This window comes from Hemiscyllium ocellatum, chromosome 12 (assembly GCF_020745735.1).
Source record: "Hemiscyllium ocellatum isolate sHemOce1 chromosome 12, sHemOce1.pat.X.cur, whole genome shotgun sequence".
Taxonomy (NCBI): domain Eukaryota; kingdom Metazoa; phylum Chordata; class Chondrichthyes; order Orectolobiformes; family Hemiscylliidae; genus Hemiscyllium; species Hemiscyllium ocellatum.
Window position 1 is genome coordinate 61,445,168 of NC_083412.1, and position 24,571 is coordinate 61,469,738.

At 39.3% G+C, this 24,571-nt stretch overlaps 1 protein-coding gene across 1 annotated transcript in view; it reads left to right on the forward strand.

The window, feature by feature from the left end:
• The first annotated feature begins 878 nt into the window (after positions 1 to 878).
• The window catches only part of spag17 (sperm associated antigen 17), a 225,401-nt gene continuing 201,708 nt past the window's right edge, over positions 879 to 24,571 (forward strand). Inside the window, exons 1-6 of the mRNA XM_060832789.1 lie at positions 879 to 944; positions 9,012 to 9,164; positions 13,715 to 13,855; positions 15,556 to 15,615; positions 21,830 to 21,961; positions 22,680 to 22,854. Coding sequence (XP_060688772.1) covers positions 9,066 to 9,164; positions 13,715 to 13,855; positions 15,556 to 15,615; positions 21,830 to 21,961; positions 22,680 to 22,854 — 607 coding nt within the window. The 5' untranslated portion in view covers positions 879 to 944; positions 9,012 to 9,065. The remainder of the gene's footprint in view (positions 945 to 9,011; positions 9,165 to 13,714; positions 13,856 to 15,555; positions 15,616 to 21,829; positions 21,962 to 22,679; positions 22,855 to 24,571) is intronic.

Sequence of the window (24,571 nt, forward strand, 5' to 3'; positions counted from 1 at the left end):
TGAAGCTTTTAGTTTATCAACCTTGGTCACGTCTCATCATTTCTCTGACATTCTCAGGCTGTTCTTCATGATGCTAAATGCTTTGCAACTACTAAAAATGCTGTTAGAGTGAGATGTCAATTAGAATATTTAAAAAATGCAAGTTGTTGAACTATTTCTGTTGTTGATTTTACTCAATTTGAGAGTGACCCTATCTTTCAAAAGTCAGAACAGATGGCCCACATAAAATATGGATCAAATATATATCAGGCATCTTTTTAATTTAACTGCTGGGAGAAACCAGAAACATGGCCAGAGAATCTAACGGTTTTGGCACATGTGGAAGATACTGTACAACTATTAATAGTTCGCAGTCAGCTTTCCACTCAGCTGTCACGATTTGGAGATATTGTTTAGCTATCACCATGGTTAACAGCTAACCCGAGAATGCAACTTTTAAAAAATTTTTACACATGAAAGAAGTGAAACTATCACTGTATTCTAACAGATGAAAGGCTTAACAGACAATTTTTCAATGTATAATTTCAGTTACATCACACTGCAAATTTTTGCTATAAATTCTGTGTTAGCATTAAGCCCTCCACTGCCACCTGATGAAGGAGCGTCGCTCAGAAAGCTAGTGTGCTTCCAATTAAACCTGTTGGACTACAACCTGGTGTTGTGTGATGCTTAACTTTTCCCTCAGCTGTAATACATGGCGTTCACCGCTGGATGGTGCGGCTCAGGGACTGTGCAAACCACGGAGAGCGGGACACCGCGGGGTGGCGCTGCTGCAGGAGGCGAACATGGACGCTTCCCTTTCTGTCCATCTTGGCACTGAGCGTCTCCTTGACACTCGGGGGAGGGGGGCGGAGAGGCGGTTGCTATGATGGTTGCCAGGGGAACAGAAAACAGTGAAACTGCAAGACTGAAGAGAAGCCGAGAGCCGGTAGGAACAGTGAGAGGTGCGGAGTGAGGGATGGAGGGAGGCAGGCTGAGTAAGGGAGAAGAGTAAGAGGGAAGGGTGGAGTGGAGGAGGGAAGGTAGAGCATCTGAGAGAGGGGGAGAGGGTCTGCGGTGGCCTGAGAGGGGAAGGGATGGTGGGAGGGGAAGGGATGAGGGAGAGGAGCAGTGGGGTCAGCAAGGGATGAGGGAGGGATTCGTGGGTGAAAGGGGGGAGACTGAAATGGTGGGTGGCCTGTGGAAGGAGTAATCATTGATGTGGACCATTCAGAGCATTGAGTCTGCTCGACGATTCTGTATGACCATGACTGTATCCCTCAATTCCTGACAGATCAAAAATCTATTGATGTCAGTTTTTATTGTACTCATTGACAGAACATCCACAACCCTCTGAAGCAAACAATTCCAAACATTCTCAATTCTTTGTGAAGAAACTTCTCATCTTAGTTGAAATCACCAGTCCTTTATCCTAGCTTGTTCCCCATTTATCAATTCACCAGCCAAAAGAAACAAAATCTGAGTATCTGTCTTGTCAATATCACTGGGAATTTTGCATATTTCTATGAAAATTACCTTTTATTCTTCTGAATTCCAGAGAAGGTACAGCAAATTAATGTTCATTCTCATATTAAGACAACGTTCATTTTCACAGGAACCAGTCTAATGAACTTTTCTTAAATATGAGACCAAAACTGTACACAGAACACTCTCTGTGATCTCACCAAAGCCCCACATGATTGTAGGAAAGACATTGTATTTAAAGCTCGGGTGTCCGTTGTTGTGGTTCTGTTCGCCGAGCTGGAAGTTTTTGCTGCAAACGTTTCGTTCCCTGGCTAGGGAACATCATCAGTGCTATTGGAGCCTCCTGTGAAGCGCTGCTTTGATGTTTCTTCCGGTATTTATAGTGGTTTGTTCTTGCCGCTTCCGGGTGTCAGTTTCAGCTGTAGTAGTTTGTATGTGGGGTCCAGGTCGATGTGTCTGTTGATGGATCTTCTTGCCGTTTCCGGGTGTCAGTTTCAGCTGTAGTGGTTTGTATATGGGGTCCAGGTCCATGTGTCTGTTAATGGAGTTTGTGGATGAATGCCATGCCTCTAGGAATTCCCTGGCTGTTCTCTGTCTGGCTTGTCCTATGATGGTAGTGTTTTCCCAGTCAAATTCATGTTCCTGGTTGTCTGAGTGTATGGCTACTAGGGATAGCTGGTCGTGTCGTTTTGTGGCTAGCTGATGTTCATGGATGCGGATTGTTAGCTGTCTTCCTGTTTGTCCTATATAGTGTTTTGTGCAGTCCTTGCATGGTATTTTGTAAACTACGTTAGTTTGGCTCGTGCTGGCTATTGGGTCCTTTGTTCTAGTGAGTTGTTGTCTGAGTGTGGAAGTTGGCTTGTGTGCTGTTATGAGTCCTAAGGGTCGCAGCAGTCTGGCTGTCAGTTCTGAGACGCTCCTGACGTATGGTAGTGTGGCTAGTCCTTTTGGTTGTGGCATGTCCTCGTTCCGTGGTCTATCTCTTAGGCATCTGGTGATAAAGTTGCGTGGGTAGCCGTTTTTGGCGAATACCTTGTATAGGTGTTCCTCTTCCTCTTTTCGCAGTTCTGGTGTACTGCAGTGTGTTGTGGCTCTTTTGAATAGTGTCCTGATGCAGCTTCGTTTATGTGTGTTGGGGTGGTTACTTTCATAGTTTAGGAATTGGTCTGTGTGTGTTGGTTTCCTGTGTACCCTTGTGGTGAATTCTCCGTTGGGTGTTCTCTCTACTAACACGTCTAGGAATGGGAGTTGACTATCCTTTTCCTCTTCTCTCGTGAATCGTATTCCTGCGAGTGTGGCGTTGATGATTCGGTGTGTTTTTTCTATTTCTGTGTTTTTGATGATTACAAAGGTGTCATCGACGTATCTGATCCAGAGTTTGGGTTGGATTTGTGGTAGGGCTGTATGTTCTAACGTTTGCATAACTGCCTCTGCTATGAGTCCCGAGATTGGTGATCCCATGGGTGTTCCGTTGATTTGTTCGTATATCTGATTGTTGAATGTAAAGTGCCTCACCACACACTTTACATTCAACAATCAGATATACGAACAAATCAACGGAACACCCATGGGATCACCAATCTCGGGACTCATAGCAGAGGCAGTTATGCAAAGGTTAGAACATACAGCCCTACCACAAATCCAACCCAAACTCTGGATCAGATACGTCGATGACACCTTTGTAATCATCAAAAACACAGAAATAGAAAAAACACACCGAATCATCAACGCCACACTCGCAGGAATACGATTCACGAGAGAAGAGGAAAAGGATAGCCAACTCCCATTCCTAGACGTGTTAGTAGAGAGAACACCCAACGGAGAATTCACCACAAGGGTACACAGGAAACCAACACACACAGACCAATTCCTAAACTATGAAAGTAACCACCCCAACACACATAAACGAAGCTGCATCAGGACACTATTCAAAAGAGCCACAACACACTGCAGTACACCAGAACTGCGAAAAGAGGAAGAGGAACACCTATACAAGGTATTCGCCAAAAACGGCTACCCACGCAACTTTATCACCAGATGCCTAAGAGATAGACCACGGAACGAGGACATGCCACAACCAAAAGGACTAGCCACACTACCATACGTCAGGAGCGTCTCAGAACTGACAGCCAGACTGCTGCGACCCTTAGGACTCATAACAGCACACAAGCCAACTTCCACACTCAGACAACAACTCACTAGAACAAAGGACCCAATAGCCAGCACGAGCCAAACTAACGTAGTTTACAAAATACCATGCAAGGACTGCACAAAACACTATATAGGACAAACAGGAAGACAGCTAACAATCCGCATCCATGAACATCAGCTAGCCACAAAACGACACGACCAGCTATCCCTAGTAGCCATACACTCAGACAACCAGGAACATGAATTTGACTGGGAAAACACTACCATCATAGGATAAGCCAGACAGAGAACAGCCAGGGAATTCCTAGAGGCATGGCATTCATCCACAAACTCCATTAGCAGACACATGGACCTGGACCCCATATACAAACCACTACAGCTGAAACTGACACCCGGAAACGGCAAGAACATCCATCAACAGACACATCGACCTGGACCCACATACAAACTACTACAGCTGAAACTGACACCCGGAAGCGGCAAGAACAAACCACTATAAATACCGGAAGAAACATCAAAGCAGCGCTTCACAGGAGGCTCCAATAGCACTGATGATGTTCCCTAGCCAGGGAACGAAACGTTTGCAGCAAAAACTTCCAGCTCAGCGAACAGAACCACAACAACATTGTATTTCTTGTACTCAAACTCATGACCACAAAAAAAGACCAACGTACTATTTGTTTTCCTCGTTTCTTGCTGCATATACAAGTTACTTGTGATTTTAGAAAAGATTTGTAGCTCAGGTTGTGGATCAGGTTGTAAGTTTGCTTGCTGAGTTGGCAGATTTGTTCTATGATGTTTTGTCACCATGCTGAGTAACATCATCAATGAGCCTCCAATGAAGAGCTGGTGTTCTGTCCTGCTTGCTATTTAAATGTTTTGGTCTGTTGTGGTGGGGGATATCACTTTTGGTTCTTTTTCTGAGAGATTGGTAGATGGGGTCCAAATCAATATGTTTGTTAATAGAGTTACAGTCAAATGGCCTGCTTCCATACTGTAGGAATTCAATGATTCTAGTTTACAACTCCCAACCCTTGGGAAAAGACCTTTGCTGTTATCTATAGACCTTATCTATGCCCCTAATGATTTTATAAACCTCTATCAGGTCATCCCTCATCCCCCTACGCTCTAGCATACAAGGTACCAACCTCTTCACTCTCTCCTTATAACTCAAACCTTCCAGTCCTGCCAACATCCTGGTAAATCGTTTTTGAATCCTCTCCAATTTAATGCCTTCTTATAGCAGGGTGACCAGAATTGTACACTATATTCCAAAAGTAGCCTCACCAACGTTCTGTACAATCTCAGCATGTTGCCTCAACTCCTATGCTCAATTCTTATGACAAAAGTGAATAACCTCAGACTTTCTGACATTAGTCTGTCCTGCAGCTTCTTCATATCTCGTTTACAGCTTGCATTTCCACCGAGTTTTGTATCAAGAGCGAATGTCTGTAAATTATTGTCTCTAGATCGCTATCTAAAGCAATAGTATTATTTTTCCTAAGCCATTAATATGGATTGTAAATAATTTATGTCTGAGTACTGAATCTTGTGACAATTCACTAGTTAGGTCTTGTCAGCTTAAAAGTGCCCCATTTATCTTAACTCCCTGTTTTTGATCTGTACTGTCAGTTCCCCTCTGTCTACTGTACTTGTTATATCTTCAGAAACTAAACTAAATTCATCAAATATGATTTTCCTGTTGTAATATGTACTATTTTATAAAGCTCATAATACTATGATCTTTTAAATTCATTGTTAAGACTTCCAAGATAAAAGATTTCATATTTTACATTGTCTGATGTCAGGCTAACTTGCCTGTTTTCTCAGGCTGTCCTTTTTGAAACTTGCATTGCATTTGCTGATTCCAATCTATTGTGACAGTTTCAGAATCCCAGGGCTTTTTGGAAAGTCATAATCAATGCATTTGCTATCTTGACAGCTACTTCTTTTAGATTCCTAAGATGGGGTCATGATACCTAGAGGACTTTCAACTTTTTGTCTCTTGTGACTCTAGTCCTTTTGCCCTGCTGATATCAATTAACTTAGTTCCTAACTCTTACTATCATTTTCGTTATCCTCTATTTCTCGAGAAGGGGACTGGGAAAGAGAAGGAGACTAAAGTGAGACAATTGGTAAAAGAGTAGGTGGCAAGTGGAATTGGAATACTGGGGAATAATTTAACTACACCATTGACCACAAAATACAAGCCATTATTGTTGTTGTGATTAGTTGGAGATTATATCATTGTTAACTTATCATTTACTTTTGATACCTCTGTAAAATGAAGAGGCAATGAGCCTTCGGGAGGAAAACAGGGACAGGGATGAGAGGCAACAAAACACCTAAATGGGACATAACTTAAGAGAAAGCATGTATTTACATGGAAATAATTGAAAACTGAGAAAAGAAAGGGAGAGTTGGGATATTAATATCGCAACTTTGCAAATAAATGTCAGTGGTAAGTGTGACTTATATAACATTTTTCACTGTATTTTGTAACAAATTACACGGGACAATAAATAAATTATAATCTATATTGATGGTAATGACTCTGCAACACAGATTCTCTCAATATTTAACCGTTCTTCACACAAATTAATAACACAGTGCCAGTGACGTTACACTCCAATTACTCTTTAGGTTTATATCAAAGCGTGTTCAGAAACAAGATTGTCAATGACGACAACTATAGTGAGAACTTTTGGAAAAATGCATAATGTGGGCATGGGTAGATTTACATCATTGGCCATGTGATTGGGAAATCTTCCACTTTGTCACCTCAGCCAGAAAAAGCTTCCTTAATCACATCCTTCAATCAAGGACTTTGGGGTGGCTCAGTGATTAGCACTGCTGCCTCACAGCGCCAGGAACCTGGGTTCAATCCCAGCCTCGGGTAACTGTCTGTGTGGACTTTACACATTATCCCCTATGTGCATGAGTTTCTGTCAGGTGCTCTGGTTTTTCTCCCATAGTCCAAAAATATGCAAGCTAGAGGGATTGGCTAAAATAAGCTGTCTGTAGTGTCCAGGCTTGTGCAGATTAAGTGGGTCAGCCATGGTATATGCAGGGTTATAGGGATAGGATGGAACGCTGAGTCTGGGTGGGATGCTCTTCAGATTGTCAGTGCAGATTTAGTGGGCCAAATGGCCTCTTGCTGAATTGTAGGGATTCTATATTTCTATTAAGTTTCATAAGCTTTTTCTGGCGTCTGTTGTAACTTTTGTTTCTCTTGTCTGGGTCACAATCTGCACTCTGAAATTCCCTGTCACTTCTGTTACCTGATGTTCTGTCTACCTTTCATCTGTTGACATTTTGCTTTTTTTCAACAGTCAGCTCTGGCATCAGCATGTCCGCTGCCAACTTCTCTTGTTTTCTGCCAACTTTTATGATTTATTTTCTTTTTATTTACCATCAGGTCAGTCACTTCAATGATTCTCCCTGTCAGACTACCTTCATTTAGACTTGTGACTTGTGAAGTTTGATCATCTTTTCATTTTTCCTACAAACTTTATTTCTGTTCAGTGATTTCCTGCCAGCAGTGATGATGGGAGATAAATATGAGGGTCTATGTTACATAGATCATAGAATTGTACAGCACAGGAACAGGTCCATTTGGCCCACCCTTATCTGTGCTGATTATGATGTCATTCTAAACTAATCCCATTTGCCTGCACATGGTCCATGTCCCTCGATTCCCAATCTGTTTATGTGTCTGCTAACATATCTGCTTCTACCATCTCCCCTGGCAACGCATTGCAGGCAGCTACCAGGCTCTGTGAAAAAAAACTTAGCTCACACATCTCCCTTAAATTTTTCCCTCTCACCTTAATTATTTCCCCATTGTATGTTATATTTCCACACCAGGAAAAAGACTCTGACTATCCATGCCCCTCATAATTTTATATACTTCTTTGAAACTTCCAGGCAACACCCCCTCCAAAGCCTTCAAGTCCTTCCTACTGGGGACCAGAATGGTACACAATACTCAAAATGTGGTCTAATTAAAGTCTTATACAACTGCAACATGACTTGCCAACTTTTATACTCAGGACCCCAATCAATGAAGGCAAGCATGCTATACACAGACTTTACCACCTTATTCACTTACGTTGCACTTTAAGGATTGTGGACTTGGACGTCCAAGATCCCCATGCCATTAACTGTATACTTTCCTCTTGCATTTAAACTCCCAAAATATATCACCTCACACTTGTCTGAATTAAACTCCCTATGCCATTTCTCTGCCCAGCTGGTCCAAATCTTGCTGTACCATTTAATTACCTTCCTCACAACTCCTCTAATTTTCATATCATCTGCAAACTTACAAATCAGACCATTTGAGCCGATAACATATATTACAAACAGTAGAGGTCCCACCCCACTGTTCCTTACGAAACACTACTGGTCACAGACCTCCATTGAGAAAACTACCTCTCTGCAACTACCTTCTGTCTCCTATGACCAAGCCAATTTTGGCCACTTACCATGGATCCTCTGCAACTTAATCTTCTGGATCAGTTTATCACGAGGGACCTTGTCAAATACTTTAGTATTGGTATTATATTGATAAACAAGTGCCATGAATTCTGTCAATTGTATTTTCTGTTAATTGTGGTCTTGCTACACTGGATGCCAGGAATATTGATGCCTTCCTGTGACACCCACATACCAAGAAGGAAGAAATAAAATTTACAAAATCATTTCAGTGCACAGACATTTCATTTTTAGTCTAATTTGCAATACCTGAATATTCATTGACTATTACATTTTTATGAATAGTGAAAGTAGATTAAATTTGCTCTAGTAGTATTGATGCAATCCACTGCTTTATATTGAATTACAGAGACAGTTTGCAGTACCACCTAGTGGCAGAGTACAGAACTCCTGAACCAGGCTACATAAGGGTTCAATAAGGAGCAATGAACATTTTTCAGATTCATCTCCTGAAGAGTGTTCAGCATCAAGTCTTTCACTTTTTAAGTTAGTAAGAATTTGTTTAGCATTGTTTCGTTCACTTCTGCTTGCTTCACAAAATACTTTTGTTTGATCAGTAGGTTGAGGGAGTTAGGCAAATCTTAATGAAAGTATTAAAATTAGAATAAATTAAGTTTAAGCCTATTGATGATTTTGTGCTTGTACATCGTTGGGCTCACCAGATCCCATGACTGAGAATCAGCACTTTTTCTGAAATACTGCATTCACTACTTATCATTGAGTCCATCATAGATATAAACCAAATGTGAACCTGAGAAAATGTGCTTCTTCAGCCTGAAATCAGAGCCTCTGCACATACTTTGAAAATGCTTCCAAATGTTTAAAAGTGTGGGATCATTGCATTTGTGCTGCTTCATATCCCAATAGATTTATTTTAAAATTATGCTTTTTAAATTTAGATTATGTCAGTGGACAGAAAGGTAATTCACGAGGTCAAGCTGAAAGAGTAAAAGATGCCTTCAAAGAAAGCAAAAGAACCTAAACCAGCTAAGGAACCACAAGCAATCCCCAAAGCCTGGGAGCCAGCACTGCTGGCAGCTCCGATTGAAGAGGTGAGCTTAATATTAAGATTTTGTTGTCAAGATATCACCACATAAGACACTATGTGCTCTGTACTCGCTGCAGGCAACAACAATGATGGTAGATAACCAGGTTGTTTTATTCTTCATGTCCAAAACCTTTTTAATGTATCTGCTTTGAACTCTAGATTACACAAAATGTAAATAGAGCAAACATAAATATGGAGACAACTGTGCTACAGCTCCCATTCTAGTTAACGAGTTTTGAGAAGATTTGTAGCTCAGATTGAGGTTCTGGATGTAGGTTTGCTCACTGAGCTGGAAGATTCATTTTCAGATGTTTCATCACTACACTTGGTAATTTTCAGTGAGCCTTCGGACAAAGCACTGCTGATGATTCCTGCTTTCTGTTTACATGTTTGGGTTTCTTTCGTTTGGTGATGTTGTTTCCTGTGGTGATGTCATTTCCTATGGTGATGTCATTTCCTGTTCTTTTTATCAGGGAGTGATAAATCGGGTCCAAGTCAACGTTTTTGTTAATAGAGTTCCGGTTGGAGTCCAACCAGAAATCTATCAACAAACACATTGACTTGGACCCGATTTACCACCACCTGAGGAAAAGAACAGGAAATGACATCACTGTAGGAAATGAGGTCACCAATCCAAAGAAACCCAAATAGAAAGCAGGAACCATCAGCAGTGCATCGTCTGGAGGCTCACGAAGATGTTACTTAGTATGGTGATGAAATGTCTGAAAATGTATATTCCAGCTCAGCGAGCAAACATTATTCACATTCTAGCTTTTGTAATAATACATATTGGTGTCCATTTCATTGCATCACGTTCTGTGGATTAAGGAATGAAACTTGTCTTCAATACTTCCTTTTTGTCTTGCCAATAATAATGATTTCCACATCCGTCTTTTTGCTTCTTGTAAGTGTTTTTTTTAAATGTGGCATGTCGTGACTTGGTTAAGAGTTCTGTGTTGAGGTGAGTTCTGACATAAAACCTGTAGAGATAGAAAGTGACTATCTCACTGTCAATTAGAAATTTTGGTGCATGATTCTGACGACATTCATTGAGGTATCAAAGCTTTAGTTTCAAATACACTGCAAGTCTGATAAAACACAATCAATACACTGAGACTTATAGTGTGCAGACACTAGCTCACAAATAAGACAAATCTGACCTGGCCCAATATCCCCCACCCCTTGACCGAACATAAACCCCCTTGCCCTTCAAGCTATCCTAAATCCCTGCAACCTTTGCCGCTGCCAGACTCCTCCAACTTCCACCTAACCAATTCAATTCACCCAATCCTTGAGCGAGCAAACATTATTCACATTCTAGCTTTTGTAATAATACATATTGGTGTCCATTTCATTGCATCACGTTCTGTGGATTAAGGAATGAAACTTGTCTTCAATACTTCCTTTTTGTCTTGCCAATAATAATGATTTCCACATCCGCCTTTTTGCTTCTTGTAAGTGTTTTTTTTCAATGTGGCATGTCGTGACTTGGTTAAGAGTTCTGTGTTGAGGTGAGTTCAATTCACCCAATCCTTGACCCACCTCAATTCACCTTCCCCTTGACCCGAATTAACTCACCCTATCCTCGACCCAACTTAACTTCTCCTACCCGTTGACTTAATTCAACTCTCCAACCATCTCTTCACACAATTCAGCTCACCCAACCCCTTGTCACATCTCAACTCCCTTCCATTTCACGATATAACTCAAGCTCTCCCAACCCCTCGACATAACTCAATGTCCCTAATCCCTTATCATAACCCAAATGTTTCCCCACCTCACCTCTCGCCCCAACCTAATTCTAATAACCCTTTGACACAGCTCAACTTAACCTATGCACCAATACAAATCAACTGGCCCCCATGCTTGATCAAACCCACCATACTGCCCATCCGAGACAAAATAATCTCCTTGGCCCTGATGTTGACCAGAATACCTGATTGACTCCAGACAAAACCCAACCCAATTCCCATGTTGACCCATTCCTGACTCAGCTCCCTTGCCAAGTGCTGACTCCACTGTAGCCTAATCATATCCTGATTTCCCTCCCGCTGATTTCTAACCTGACTGCAATTCTGCCCATTTTCAATCTGACTATTCCACCAAGCCCATTCCTGACCAGCTCCACCCTGCACTGATCTATTCCCAACACCACTCCCACACACAATAGGAGGGTCTGACTTCAAATGAGATAGATAAAGGGACCCAAATAGTTGGAGTGCAGTGGCCTCAAATTTTGCAGTTGTTTAACAGTTTTGAAGCTTTCTCACCTTATTTGGATGTGAGGAAGGGATTCAAATGCATGTGCTCATTGCCTATGGCATCATTATAAAGGAAGTCATTCAGTAGGGGCACTGAGGTATGTAATGGTGGTAGGGATAGGACTGTTGGGGGGAGGGGTTGTGGGAGATGGGGGTAGTGTTGACCCTTTTTTTCATAGCAAAAAGCATGAGTTGAAATGACTGAGTTCTCTGCTTTGTCCCACTGTGTGGAATATCTGTTCAAGCCTGGAGAGAAACTTGCAGTGGGAAATGAAGGATTCAGTAATCATGGTTCACATCAGTACCAATGACATATGTAGAACTAGAAAACAGATTATGATGAGATAGTATGAGAAATCAAGTGCTAAATTGAAAATCAGAACCTTAAAGGTCATAATCTTTGGATCACTATCTGGGCTACTTGCAAATTGGCATAGGATGAATAAGATTAGAGAAGTGAAGCATTGCTCACGGGAAGTAAAGATGGCTTTAAACTAAAGAAGAGGGATGAGGGCTCAAACTCAGGTAAGTGTAACAAATCAAGGGATACAGTCAAGGCAGGAGTGAAAAATGCTAATATGGAAAATGAAGGTCAGAGAACAGCAGGAAGGCACAGAGAGAAAAAATGCCTAAGAATATATCAGCAATCAAGAGTATCTAACATAAAGATAACTACAAAAATAACAATAAAACTGACAAATCTGCATCTGAACACAGCTGCAGGATGGAAAGGATTGGAGTCTGAATTTTAAGGGTATAGAACAATTAGGAAAATAAGAAGCTAGGTTAAAGTGAAGGTGTAGAGGTCATAATCAAAATGTTATTGGGGCAATAGTTATAGATGGCCTTAGTTCAAGGAGATCAGTATGTAGGATTGATTTGGGTGTACGCTGTGGAATAATACGTAAAAAAAAGTCACTTTGGGAATGATCCACAAGCTACTGAATAGTAACCATAATGTAGGAAATGGTATCCAGGAGGCTCGTGATAAAACAATAGCAATATTTATGGGTGATTTTATTCAATATGTAAACTAGAAAATGAGAGTTGGCAACAGTAGCTTTGGTGAGGAATTAAATGCTTTTGAGTTAGTTTCTTAGAATAACTGTTCTGGAGCTGACCAGACAACAAAGCAATGCTAGATGTGATGTGTGCAATATGACAGAATGACCTTTGAATGAAGGAACCCTTAAATTGCAGCGATCATAATGAGATTGAGTTTACATCTCGTTTCAAAGGGATAAGTGTGGGGAATAAGCCTAGTGTTTTAAAATTAAAGAAGAGCAACCATGTGGCATGAAAGCTGAAGTGAACCACAATCTTAGTCTCGGAAGTAAGTCAGGAGAGAAGCAGCAACACACATTCATAAGTGATATTTCAGAACACTTAGAGTAAGTATATTCCTCTAGTAAAGAAAAAATCCAAGAGGGTGACACACCATCTGTGATTAACTGAAGAAGGTAAGGATAGCATCAAACTTAAGGAAAAAACATATAATTGCACAAAGATGAGAGATTAGATTATTTACAGTGTGGAAGCAGGCCCTTTGGCCCAACAAGTCCACCCGCCAAAGTACAATCCACCCATAAATCCTACATTTACCCCTTCACCTAACACTACGGGCAATTTAGCATGGCCAATTCACCTAACCTGCTCATCTTTGTGACTGTGGGAGGAAATCGGAGCAACCGGAGGAAACCCACGCAGTCACAGAGAGAATATGCAAACTCCACACAGTCGCTGAGGCGGGAATTGAACCCGGGTCTTTGGTGCTGTGAGGCAGCAGTGCTAACCACTGTGCCACCGTGCTGCGTGAGTGGCAAATCAGATGACTGGTCAGAATGCAACAAATGACAAAGAGTAACTTAAAGGTTAACCAGGAGAAACACATTCAAGTATGGGAGGAAGATAACTAGAAATTTAAAAACAAATAGCACAAGGTATCTAAAAAGGAAAAGAGTAATTAAAGTGAGTGTTGGTTCCCTCGAGAGTGAGAAGGGGGACTTAGTAGATAACGAAGAAATGGGAGGTACTGATAGACAGAAATGCATTTGTCAACTTAAAGCAGCCTAGATAGGACCTGATGAAGGAGCGGCGCTCCGAAAGCTAGTGTGCTTCAAATCAAACCTGTTGGACTATTACCTGATGTTGTGTGATTTTTAACTTTATCCACCCCAGTCCAACACTGGCATCTCTAAATCATAGATAGGAGGGGCTTATGAAAATAAACTGGAAATAAATAATGACAAAAAACATCAATACTATAATGCATCTCTTTTACCTGGTGCTGTAGGTCCACTGGAGGCCAGCTATCTATTTTACAGTTGGTGAGAAGATAGAGAATGAGTTATTCTTGGATGCTTTGGCTGCAGCCATCAATGTGCCACTGCGTAAGCTCTTCAGTATCATTTCTTGGGAAGGAACAATGAAGCAGGTATGTGTAAATAACAGATTTATGTGGTAATAATTATTCAGTGTTGTTAAAAAAATTCCCAAATGAAAACATAGTAAAATGTGGAAACAATGTCTATTTGTTCACACCTTACAATGATCTGACCTTGTAAAAGGCTATGAAAAATGTCTGGAGTTAGGTCTGAAAAAATTCAGTTCTTTCTTCTGCTTGTTGTCTTTGAGTGCAACATAGTCTGCCCTGTCATCAAAATTTTTATTTTTTGCTTATAAAATTCCAGTATATCTATAGGTGTTTGTAAATCTCCTTTCCTCCTGGTTTGGACTGCAAGTGGAAGTGTTCAGTGTCCAGAATATCTTGGACTATATCAGCAGAGCTTCATCAGTGTTGGAATAAACAGCTACCTCATTCCTTGCTGAAGAGAATGCTTGCTTGTCAAACTGTTACAAGGTTTCTACCTTGTGTTTCAGAATGGTTAACAAACTCAATTGTTGAATACTAATAAAAAGATGTCCACCAAATGCTGGCTTTCCCAGCACTTTTACGAGATTTAGCTTTGCTTTGATTATTTAGTGCAGTCATATCACAAAATAAGTTACATCTAGCTAATCCAGAGTTACCAGTTCAGAATTTTGGATTCTCGTAGGAATCATTCTATTGGATTTTCTATTCTGCTGGTTAGAATAGCTAATAACTAACACAATTTTTGAGTCCACTGAGTTTAACATCTTGCAATTTCACTGTACCAGCAATATTATTTCTATTCTGTAAAGGAGCTATGTCCTTGCAGATAAAGTACACTGTAGATCAATGAAGTTATGGGTGATTTTATGCCCTAAGAAAGCTGTCCTTTCACTTTTGAATTGTAACCTCATCTGTCTAAGCTAACAATAAGAATGTTCAATCTCAACATAGTTCCAAGTGAACATAAAACACTGCTCAATTTAGTATCATTTGGTAGTCCAACTGGGAAATATGGGGTGTAGATAATGAAAAAGTTAACATTTGGATTGCTGATTTGAGATCCTGCAGAATAAGTGTACATTTACTCTTATAGACTGTTCTCTCAAAGTTCTCTAAGTTGTGTGTGGAATATAAACTAAATCAGTTAAACAAAAGCGTGTCAGACGAAAACAATTATCTTTGCCTAGTAGTAGAAATATGGACAGAATTTTTGGAATAGCAGGATTTCATCTGAATATTTTGCAATAGCTGTTTCTCCAGGATTATGGGGAGTGCCCAGGTTCAGAGTGCTAGGATCACAAGACAAACATAAGTTCGAGCACCTTGTGGCAGGACGGGAGGGGAAGCCTGGAGCTTTGGGAACATCATGCCATCATCATGCTTGTACTGAAGGGGAAAGGACACTTGAGTGTGGACTAGGTGTGGATTAATGTAGAGAGAGAGAGTGCACCTGGGGGCAGAGGTTTCCAATCAGGAAAAGAATACTTTGATAGAGGCTTCTCTTCCTTCTCTCATGATTCCCATGCAGGCTAACTTGTTGGTATTTAACCATATTCCTTTTGCCATCCCTAGCTTCCTACCAGCTACAAAATTCTGTTCATATTAGGCTTTGCCCTCATCCTCTCCCAAAATAATTTTGACATGAAAGCCATCTGGAATCCATTGGTTTGTTCCTCACATTAGAGAACTATAAAAAATTGTAAATAATTTATAACAGTAAATTTTTCTGATAAAATTAAATTACTGTATTACGTTTTCAGGTTGTTGAATTTGGAAATCCAAAGGGGAAGAGACCAAGTGACCTTCCCATGTTTTATGAGGTAATAATTTCTACTTTAAATATAAATATTTCAAAACTAAATATTTCAATAAGAAAGCACTCCCTAAGGAGCACTGTAATTGTTGCACTATGAGTTTGCTAAATCATGGTTCAATGAACACACAAGAGTGATTTTCCTTTCACTGAAAGTAACATGGGAAATAATACAGTTAGTGGGCCCTGGAGAGGAACTTATAACTCTTGATGCTTCTTCACTAATTAAGCTCTTGATAAGAGGTTCATAAGTAACTTTCTTAACCTGCCATAAATAAAGGCTCCTTTTTTAACCTATTTTCCTAATCAACTGGTTCAGAGATGTTATTACAGACCTCTGGAGCAAGTGGGACTTGAATCTGGCTTTCTCGGTCTGGGGGTAGGGATGCTACAACTGCCCTACAAGAGGGCCCTTAAATGAAGGCTCTTACATGATCAATTAATGGTCACTTAAGGGCCTAAATTTGCCAGGTCCCTGATTACTGCAGTCCTGGTAAAGGGAAAAGTAGCTTGTTTCCCATTTGGAGAACAGGAATGCCCTCTGAAATCCATCTCCTTTCAGCTCTTAATGAGTTAATTGGCATGTGATAGTGTGGGTTTTCTCAGCAGTGCAGGTGGTGTGCTCACCACCACATTACATGCACAACCCCACACTTTAAAATCTGGCAAAATCCTGTCCCTGTGCCTAAAAGAATACTGTTTCCCAAAAGCAAATTAGTTTTTTTCTTGGGAAGTACATGACATTACTAATTTTCTGTAACTGTTTTGTGCAAAATCTTCCACGTTATTTTTGATCAGAAATAAAACAATGAAACTGAAATTTTGGAAATTACATTTTTCAAATGAAATGCACCAGGATCAGTGGTTAACACTGTTGCCTCACAATATCAGGGACCCAGATTCAATTCCAGCATTTGGTGCAGTTTGCATGTTCTTCCCATGTCTGCATGGGTTTCTGCTAGGTGCTCCAGTTTCCTCATACAGTCCAAAGATGTGCAGATTAGGTCGATTGGCTGTGCTAAATTGCCCACAGTGTCCAGGGCAATTAGTGTCAAGGAACATGCAAGCTAGGTGGATTAGCCAGGGTGTTACAGGGATGGGGTAGAGATGCTCTTTGGAAGGTTGGTGCACTCGATGGGCCAAATGGCCTCTTTCCATACTGTAGGAAATCTATGATTCAATGAAAATACATGGTTTAAAACAATATGTTTTTAAATAATTGATTTGAAATTTTTGTTTAAATGGTTCATTTTTCACCGCTTTAAAAAGTGCGGTTTTGGCATTCCATCAGTTTCATTTCTAATTCAGGTGTATTCTGTCTCTGTGCAAAAACTTATTGTTCAAATACAAAATGTATCATCAATATGATATTATAGTAGGTGCATCAGGTGGAAACAAGGACACACTTTGAGATAATTTGGCACTCCCTTCCCCAGTCCATAAATACTTTTACTTGGATGGTGTTCATGTTTTGCACATCTTGAATATGGTGTTTCAATTTCCTAGTTTTTTTTTAAACTGTTCCTTCTTCTGCTTTTACATGGTTACTTCTGCAATCCCCAAGGATCTATTACTGTCTGTTCTCTTCCTCATTTCTAGACAACCCTCAGCAATATTATCTTAAAATACAATGCCACATTTCATATTTACACTGGTAACACTCAGCTTTATGGCATCATCACTTTTCTCAATCCTTACATTGCTTTCCCATTGTCCAATATTGAATGGAATTTGGTCCAATTAAACATTGGAAAGATCAAAGCTAGTTTCTTCAGATCTGTCACAACTTTGCTTCTTCGCCACCAACTCTAATCTCTTCATTGTCTATTACCTCAGCATCTTGTTTGACTCTGCATTGAACTTGGGAACTCCGTATTCCATGTACTTGATATTGTTTATTTCCACCTCTATCTCAGCCTATCTATTGTTGAAATGCTTAACCATACTTTTGTTAACCTCTAGCCTAAAATATTTTAATGCGCTGCTGGTTCTGACCCACCCACCCCCCACCCCCCTTCATCTTCTGTGTATAAAGACTTGGGATAATGTAGAACTGTGCTTACCTGTGTCTGAATATGCACTAAGCCTGGTCTAGCTAGTACATCACTACTCACTGACATGCATTGGTTCCCCCTACACAAATACACTTAGCTTGAAGTACTCATCCCTGTGTTGAAATTTTGGTCTTACCCCTCTGCACCTCTGAAAACTTCCCTCAGTCTGACAACCCATCAAGAACTCCATGTTTTTCCAATTCTCTGTCCTTTTGACAACTGTGCATTTTCTTCGCAGGTGGGAGATGAACCAGAAAATATTCCAGAAAGAGCAGGATATGTATATTTTAACAATTCCAAGGAAGAGGGTCTTAGGTTACAGAAAGATATTGATGAGTTGGTCAAATGAATAAATCAAGGCAGATGGAATTTAACCCTGAAAAGTGTGAGGTGATGTGCTTTGAAAGAAGTAACAAGACAAGGGAATACTCAATGAATGGCAGGACAATAGAGTGCTTATTCACAGATCTGTGAAAGCAGCAGGGCATGTTAATACAGTAGTTAACAAGACATATGGGATGCTTGCCTTTATCAGTCATGGCAGGGTGGCTATGCTGAAGCTGTAGAAAACTTTGTTAGGCCACATCTGGAGTATGTTGTGCAGTTCTGATTATCACACCATGGGAAGGAGCTGGTTGCTCTGGAGAACGTGCAGAAGGTTGTAAGGTTTGAGTTATAAGGGAAGTTGGATAGGGTGGAACTACTGGAGCATAGACGGTTGAGAGGTGAATTTATAGACGTTTATAAAATAATGAAGGGTATAGATAAGGTGAATGGCAGGTGTCTTTTTCCTAGGGTGGGAGATTTAGAGGACATATTTTTAAGGTGAGAGGAGAAAGATTTTAAAATGACATGACGGGCAATTTCTTTATACAGAGATTAGTTAGTGTGTGGAATGAACTTCCAGAGGAAATGGTGGATGTGGATATAGTTGCAACATTTGAAGAATATTTCCATAATGGCATGAATAAGAAATATATGGGGAATATAGGCCAAGTGCAGACAGGTGGGACTAGTTTAGTTTGGGATTATGGTCAGCATGGACTAGTCGGACCAAAGGGTCTGTTTCACTGCAGTGTGACTCCATGACTAAGAGATTCACTAGGCTGTTGCCTGGAATGGAATATTTCAGGTATGAAAAGAGGATGATTAGGCTCAAATTGTTTTCTTTAGAGCAGGGGGGAGCATGATTGAAATATATAAGATTATGAGGGGCATGGATAATGTGGCTAGGTTGCAATTGTTCCCCTAAGTTGAAGGATCAATAATAAGGGATATCATTTTTAGGTAAAAGGCAGGGGGTTTCGAGTGGATTTGAGGAAAGAGTATTTTCACAGAGAGAGTGGTGAGAGTCTGGAATGTGTTGCCTGGGAGGGTAACCTCACAAACTTTAAAAAGTATTTGGATGAGCCGTTGAAATGTCATAACATTCAGTGCTATGGGCCACTTAAAGGAAAGTGGGACTAGTATAGATAGTATAAATCTATATAGATAGGCTGAAAGGTCTTTTCTACACTGTATGACTGTATGAAGTAACAAAAATTCAAAAGCATGGACCATCCATGCAAGTCAAAAATAGTATCAAACGCCAGAAAAGACATATAATTAGGCAAAACTAGATGGCAGGTCAGAAGATTAGAAGAATATGAAAAACAGCAAAGAATTACAAAAAGATTACTAAGGAGAGGAAAATGAGTGTGTGACAGAAAATTAACGAAAATATCATAATAAATAGGAAAAGTTTCTTCAGATACTTAAAAAATTAACAGTTAACAAAGCTAATGTTGGTCCTGTAAAAAAAAATACACTGCGAATTAGTAATTAAAGAGATTACAGGCATATTGAACAAATATTTTCTTCATTAGATTGATACAAATAACATCCCAGAAATAGCTTTAAGTCAAGAATTGAATGGGAGGGAGGAGCTCAAGAAAATTACAGTTACCAGGGAAGTAGTACTGAGTAAGTTGTTAGAACTGAAAATTGATGATTTCCTGGGTCCGAATGGATGTCATCCTATTGTCTTAAGGGAATTAGCTAGTAAGATAGTTGATGTGTTGACTTCAACATCTAAAATTCATTAGATTCATGGAAGATTCCTTTAGTTTGGAAAGGAGCTAATTGGGTGGCATGGTGACTCCGTGGTTAGTACTGCTGCCTGATAGTGCCAGAGACTCAGATTTGATTCCAGCATTGGGTGACTGTGTGGAGTTTGCATGTTCTCTCTGTGTCTGCATGGCTTTCTGTTGGGTGCTCCGGTTTCCTCTCACAGTCCAAAGATGTGCAGGTTAGGTGGATTGGCCATGCTAAATTGTCTGTAGTGTCTAGGGATGTGCAGGCTAGGTAGATTAGTCATGGTAAATTGAAATGTTATGGGGGTGGGATGAAGGTACTGGGATGCTCTTCATAGGGTTGTTGCAGATTTGATGGACAGAAAGGCCTGTTACCACACTGTAGGGATTCTATGATTCTAATGCAACTCCTTTATTCAAAAAGGGAGGAACGAAGAAAGCAGGAAGAAAGTGCCGATACACCAATTGTCTTAACATCTGCCATTGGGAAAATATTAGAGGCAATTGTTAAGGATATTATAAGATGGACGGGTTCAAGGTAATCAGGCAGAGCTAACGTGGTTTTGTCGAAGAGAAATCATATTTAACAGGTTTATTGGAGTTCTTTGAAGAATTAATTTGTGCTTGGACAAAGGGGAGCCAGTGGATGTATTGGACTTTGATTTCCAGTAGCTTTTGATAATCCATTACATTAAACTTTTTTGTGGAAATCCAAGCTTATAGTGTTGGGGTAACATATGACTTGCATAGAAGATTGGTTGGCTAACAGGAAGCAGAGAGTAGAAATAAATAGATTTTTTCAGGCCAGCAGGATATCCCGAGTGATGTGCTACATGGATCAGTACTGGCCTTCAACTCATTATAATTTATTTAAATGATTGGATAAAGGCACATTGGGTATTGTAGCTAAATGTTTTGATGACAAAGATAAGAGTGAACTGACTTATGAACAAAGGCAAGACAAATTAGACCTATACCCTCTTCAAGTTTAGAAGATTTAGGGGTGATTTAATTGAAACATCCCAAATCCTGAGGGGAATTTACTGGGTGAATGTGGAAAGGATTTTTTTTTATTGTGAGGGATTCTGGAACTTGGGTTCATTATTTAAAGGTAAGGGACAACCATTTAAGACAGAGATGAGGGAACATTCCATCTCTGAGAGTTGAGCATCTTTGGAGTTCCCTTCTTCAAAAGGCAGTGGATTCAGAATCTTTAAATAATTTCAGCAGAGTTAAGTAAATTCTTGATTGAGAGGATGAAAGATTATTAGAGTGTGCAGAAATGTAAAGTTGAAGTTAAAATCAGATTAGCCATAATCTTATTGAATGGTGGAGTAGAGCCGAAGCACCATGGTCTACTCTTGTTCTTTGTATGTCTGTAAGACCTAAATGCTGACATTCCCTTCAATTTAATAATAATGCAGGATGGAGTTGAAGTGAATAACATAGATGCATTTAAGAAGAAAATAAATAAGAAGTTGAAGAAGTGAAGCATATGAGGATATGCTGATAAGTCTAGATAAAGAGAAGAGTGGTGGCTTGTTTGAAGTTTAAACAGTGACCAAGATCACTTTGACCAAGTGATTTGTAGGTTGTATTTACTATCTCTGCCTCTCCATATCTTTTCCTCTAAATTCCTACTTAATGACTAACTCTCTCTCCAAACTTTTGCTCACCTTTCCAATGTAACCTTCTTTAAACCAGTAAATTCTCATCGTTATATCCCTATGAAGTGCCTTGGGGTATTTTACTTAATTAAAATATGCTATTGAAACGTTCATCCATGCAATTGTTACTTCTCGATATGACTATTCCAACACATTTCCAAAGAGTCTCCCATTTTTCATCCTCCATAAACTTGAAGTAATTCAAACCTCCAACACTTGGTGAATCAATACAAATAACATCGACACTTTAACTTGACAATGCAATGTGATGTCCACATTCTCCAAAAGTTATTTTACTTGCATAACAGCTCTTCATGGCTTTATTCTGTAGATGTCAGTCATATCTCTAAGCTGTAAAGGAGCTACAACAGTTGTAACTTAAAATTTTGTGCATTAGCATTCTAGCTTTGTCTTTTTGGCTATTCTAGGTCACAGAAGTAGCATGGGAAATGCTTTCTAAAGGGGAAGAGCTTTCATTGCTCCTGCTCTGTGAAATTGTGAAATTCCAGATCCTGTGCATCAAACAGAAAGACCTTCAAAAAAAAGGATATGATACCAAAGTAGGTTAAGTTGAGTGGCATGTTTCTTTTTCTATCTTAAAATCCAACAGATCATGAGGATCTAATAGATTTTTAAAAATTATTCAAGGGTTTAATGGAAAATGGGGTAGAAGAATTTACTCTAGTTGGGAAATCGCAATAATTCAAATTATAATTATTTGATTACATAATTAAAATTATTTGTGTAAGAATTGAGAAGAGTCATATTTTGATCCAAACTCTACAACATGTGGATAATGCACAAATTAATGCCAAACAAGACTGTCTAACTGACCTCTCCCCTTTTCACTCAGGCCAGTAAAACTAGCAGTTTTACTGTTAGCATCTGGGTCTTCTGTTTCAGAGTTAGAATTAATCTTACACTCTGATGAGCTGGTTTCAATGGAATGCAATTCCTCTGACCTAAAATCTGTGTGCTTAAATCTGATGGTTCACCACATGAATATCCACCCCTAACCTGGATTCTAAACTAAGTATGGTACCAGTTTCTGGTGCTTGCAAACTGAGGTTGAGTGAGGGTCAATACACTATAGTCTTCCTAAATTTATGTAAACTTATCTTGTAAGTTGTAGCCTGTTTTTATCAATTCAAAAATAAATCATTCTAACAGAAACATCATGTAATCCAGGTAGATCTCAGGCCTTCATAATAAGGTGCTGTCTGAAATATTAGAGTTAAATATTTTAACTCTTTTCATCTCTTGCATCACTTGCTGTAGGTCATAATGGAAGAGGAACCAATAGCAGCAAGTGCCAACAAGAAGAAAGCAGACAAAAAGACACCATCCAAAGGAAAAGGCAAAACAGAAAGAAAATCTCCAGAACCACCGGTTAGCAGAAGGAATACCAAGCTATTAAAGCGAGGTGAAGTGGAAGTTATAGACAGGTGCATAAGTAAGTCTTCATTCATAACTTTCTGCATACTGCAGAGTGGAAATTCTACATAGACAAGAAATAAAAATATTTCTGATGTACGTGTACAATGTTCTTCAGGTTCTGAGTGTGGTTTTCTGTTTCTGTCTTTACTCTCATTTGACCTGTGTTACTTTAAAAGATAAGTTTAGGGTTTGAGTTTACGCATGGGATATCTTATGATTTTTTAATTTGTGGTGCGTGTGGTGGAGGCTGGTATGAATATATCCTCAGTCCACCAAAAACATCTATATTTATAAGTATATCAAAATGTAAATGTTTGGAATGCAATGGAAAAAAAAGCACTGATTATTTGATTTTTCTTGTGAATAGCTTGCCAGGAAAGGGAACATAGAACAATTTGTATCAAAATGATTTACAGTCAATATCTTAAATCATGAATATAATTACTTCAATAATGTAACAACAAATAAAGCTGTCAGTTTAAAATTTAAGATCATAAATGTTCTCTAAGTGTAAAATTGTATAGTATTTGACGATTGAATTACCAAAGTTTTTCGGCCTGATGGTTGATGCTAGTCTTTATACTTTTCTGTAATTACCACTCCCACTCTTTTCTATTTCCATCTTCCTTCTTGCTTGCATTAAACTTCCTTTTAAATGCCACAATGATATCTGGTTTGACCCATCCATGTGATAGCAAGTTCTTCACTGTCCTCACTCTAAAGAAGTTCATTCTAATTGTTTTAATTTGACCAATTGGTTATCTTATGTATGTATGCCCTTTTGGTCTGAGCTCAGTTAACAAGTCTGAACATTTTCTCCACATTCAACCTAATAAATCTTCTTCAAATTTAATAGTGTTTTGATAATATTTCTTTTAGCCTTTTCCAAAGTCTTTAATAATATTGCATCCTCTTAATTCTAGTATCATCCTTGTAAATCTTAATTGACCGATCTCTGTCGATTCAGTATCCTTTTACTAATCATGTTCACAGTGCTCCAAGTGTGGCCTAGTCAACACCATATAGAATTTAACAATGCCATCCTGTCTTTTTAAGAAATAAAACCTAGCATTTTGTACTCCAAATGGCTTTACTAACCTTTGTTGGCATTTGTTGTAACTTGTGTTCCAGTATTTTCAGTTCTCTTTTGTTTCTGTATACCATTTAATTTCTTGCCTTCGGAGCAGCATTTACACTCCTTATTTCTCCTACTAAAATGAACCTCCTTACATTTGTTGTCGATAATTCTGTAACCTGCTGTGATGTTCAGGGCAAGTCATTATCATTTATAGTGGATATCATTGTTGATTTGTTAGTCTTAAAATAATTTGCTTGGATTACAATATTAACAAATTGCCATATAGACCTCCTCACAGCAGTTTGTACAAAAATAAATGAAAGCACTTCATTTATATACCTCCTGTCACAAACTGAGGATAAAGCAATTTACAGACAATTAAGTATTTTTAAAGTGTAGTTGCTGTTGAAATGTAGCTAATATAACGCAGCAACAACTTGTACAACAAAAGCTCCCAGAAACAGCAATGTTCAAATGATTGATTAACAGTTCTAGTGATTTTGGTTGAGGGACAAGTATTGGCCAAGACACAGTGAAGAAGTCTATTGTGATAGTGCCATTGGAGCTTTTCCATCCACCTGAATGATGCATTGATGTGGTTTCTGTTCCGGTTTCATTGAAAGCCTTTTACACTGCAGCACTTTCTCTTTATTGC